Source organism: Octodon degus, unplaced genomic scaffold (assembly GCF_000260255.1).
Source record: "Octodon degus isolate 3935 unplaced genomic scaffold, OctDeg1.0 scaffold00533, whole genome shotgun sequence".
Lineage (NCBI taxonomy): Eukaryota > Metazoa > Chordata > Mammalia > Rodentia > Octodontidae > Octodon > Octodon degus.
The window spans coordinates 130,855-133,110 of record NW_004525109.1 but is presented as its reverse complement, the minus strand read 5'-3'; the positions used below and the strand labels follow the sequence as shown (position 1 = coordinate 133,110).

Below are 2,256 nucleotides of genomic sequence, written 5' to 3'. Positions count from 1 at the left end.
CCTGCTCAGCTTTTACAACTCATCATCCAGGCTGGGACATCTTGGAGAGGGAAAGGGCACATTTGCAATTCTTCTGTGCACTGTGTATGTGGGACCAGCCCTGGGCAAGTGGGAGGTGTGGCCCCTACTCCTCGGAGTCATCCCACAAAGCACCCTTAGGGACATTTCTCTTGGGCCTTTGCGACATAGGGACTATGTGTCCTCTGCACCTTGTCCAGTTCCTTCCATGATGGTGATTTGGCATCAGTTCCTGTAGGATCCATTGAGACCCAGAGGAGGGAAGAACTGGTCTCCCAGTCTCTAACCAGGAACCCTAGAATGCACCGTTGGCCTCTGTTCTTTGGGGCTGCACCTTCAGATCCAGGCCACCTTGGACTGAACTTATGCAAGGAGAATGACACTTGGACTGAACTCATATAGATGTTTTGTTCTTCTTCCCCAAGTGATTTTTTTTCCCATAATTTTATTGAGAAACAAATAGCAATGAGACAGTTTCAAATCAACTTGGTAGGACAGTTTCAATAATTAACACATTGCATACTGTCTTCCCAGTGGTTATTTGTTGTACAAGATGCAGACATGATATCCTATTTACAAACACTATTAGAACAAATCCCTCTACTCAATGAATTAAGAGATTATAGCTATGTAGCTATCCTTATTATTTTGAATACACAGATACAAAATGGTCATTAATCTGCATCCCTTTTTTTTTGTTTAGTTCCATCATTTAAATATTAAAGGTACGTGAACTCATCAAAATATTCTAAAAGAGTCCAGTAGTCCATAATAGTATTGTGTCTTCCACTTCACTGGCAATGTCAGAAGTTGTTGACCTGAGTCCCCTACAGCTCAACATAACACCATGGCTTTACTTCTTGTACGTCGTTTTTATACTTTTCTGCTGGATGGTTAAGACCAAGATAAAGCAAGACCTATTCAACAAGAATTGTAGCTTTTGGGTCTAATAAGGTCAGTGAAATCCCCTCAGGATTTATCCTGAGACCCTGTACCTCAGATTATAGATCCTTTGTCAGTGTCAGCCATTCTCCAAGTGATTTACACGACATTTCTATTGCACTGATGCTTATAAGTCATCTTGAGGTGATTTAAAGCATATGGAGGAGGCTGCAGAATAAAAGTCATTTTCTATATGCGTATGCAGGAGGTCCAAGAACTGGTCCCTCCTGGACCTGGTCGATGATGTGTGTCATATAAAGTCATCCTTTGCTGGTGTTGGAAGAACCCAAGGAATACCCAGCCTGGTGAGGAGACTGAGTTGTACACAGAAGCAGATGGAGGATTTTTCAGCCAAGGGCTGAGCAATGGAGGGGGTCCCAACCTGGCCACACACAAGGATGGAGGGGCACACTGGTGGCTTTCCTGTCCTGCCACACCCCTCTGCAAGCTCAGGGATCCTGAGGACAGTGCTTCCCCTCCATCTGGTTGCTGCCTGGGGTGGGTCACACCCCCAACTGCCTAAGGATGGCTCAAACTCCGGTCTGCCCATGGGACCATCTCAGTTCTTCTTCTCCCACTCCTTCCTCTCCATGGTGTGGGGCTCAAGCCAGAGCCCAGGACTTTGTGTATGGGAGGCACCCTGCTGGAGAGATATGAAGCTCTGGTCATCTTGATCCCATGGAGAGAAGCTCTGAGAATAGATGTAACCCCGAGGAGCACCGAGGGTGGGGAGACTGGAGGACCCTTGAGGGCCAAAATGAGCCAAACTGGAGCTGTGTGTGCCAGGCTTCTCATTCTAGTGCTGACTTGCTCTCTCTTCATGCTCAAAGGCAGTCCATCCTGCAGGACCCCAGAGGACAGGGAGGCAGAGCTAAGGCCAGGCTCCAAGTGACACAGCAAGGGACGGGGGACCTGGGCAGGGCTGCAGAGGTGACAAGATCTGGGGTGGAAGTGGTAAGCACCGGTCATCAGCCACTGTGTCCTACCTGCTTTTCCAGTGCCATCTTGTGGGGACAGTTTTTGGCTGACACAGTGAGTGTCACTGTCTCATTCAGGGATGTGAAGGTGACCACGATGGAGTCTTGCGCCAACACCTTGAGCTTCAGCTGCTCATTCACCTGCAGGTGGAGAAACCATGCTCAGGGACCCTGCCCTCGGGCCCCACCCGTCACTTCTGAGCTGCTAAAAGCCCAAGACTGAGGCCACTTTCAACCTGGGGCCAAGATAAGCTCTTTCCATGCATCTGCCAGAACTGAGCTGCCACTTGGAAGGCTGAGGAGTGAAGCCCTGTGTCTT

The 2,256-nt window shown here is 48.6% G+C and overlaps 1 protein-coding gene across 1 annotated transcript in view; it reads right to left on the bottom strand.

The window, feature by feature from the left end:
- Positions 1-1,946: 1,946 nt before the first annotated feature.
- The window catches only part of LOC101565375 (uncharacterized protein C3orf20), a gene marked incomplete at both ends in the record, with an annotated part of 26,463 nt that continues 26,153 nt past the window's right edge, over positions 1,947-2,256 (bottom strand). Inside the window, one exon of the mRNA XM_023708748.1 lies at positions 1,947-2,078. Coding sequence (XP_023564516.1) covers positions 1,947-2,078 — 132 coding nt within the window. The remainder of the gene's footprint in view (positions 2,079-2,256) is intronic.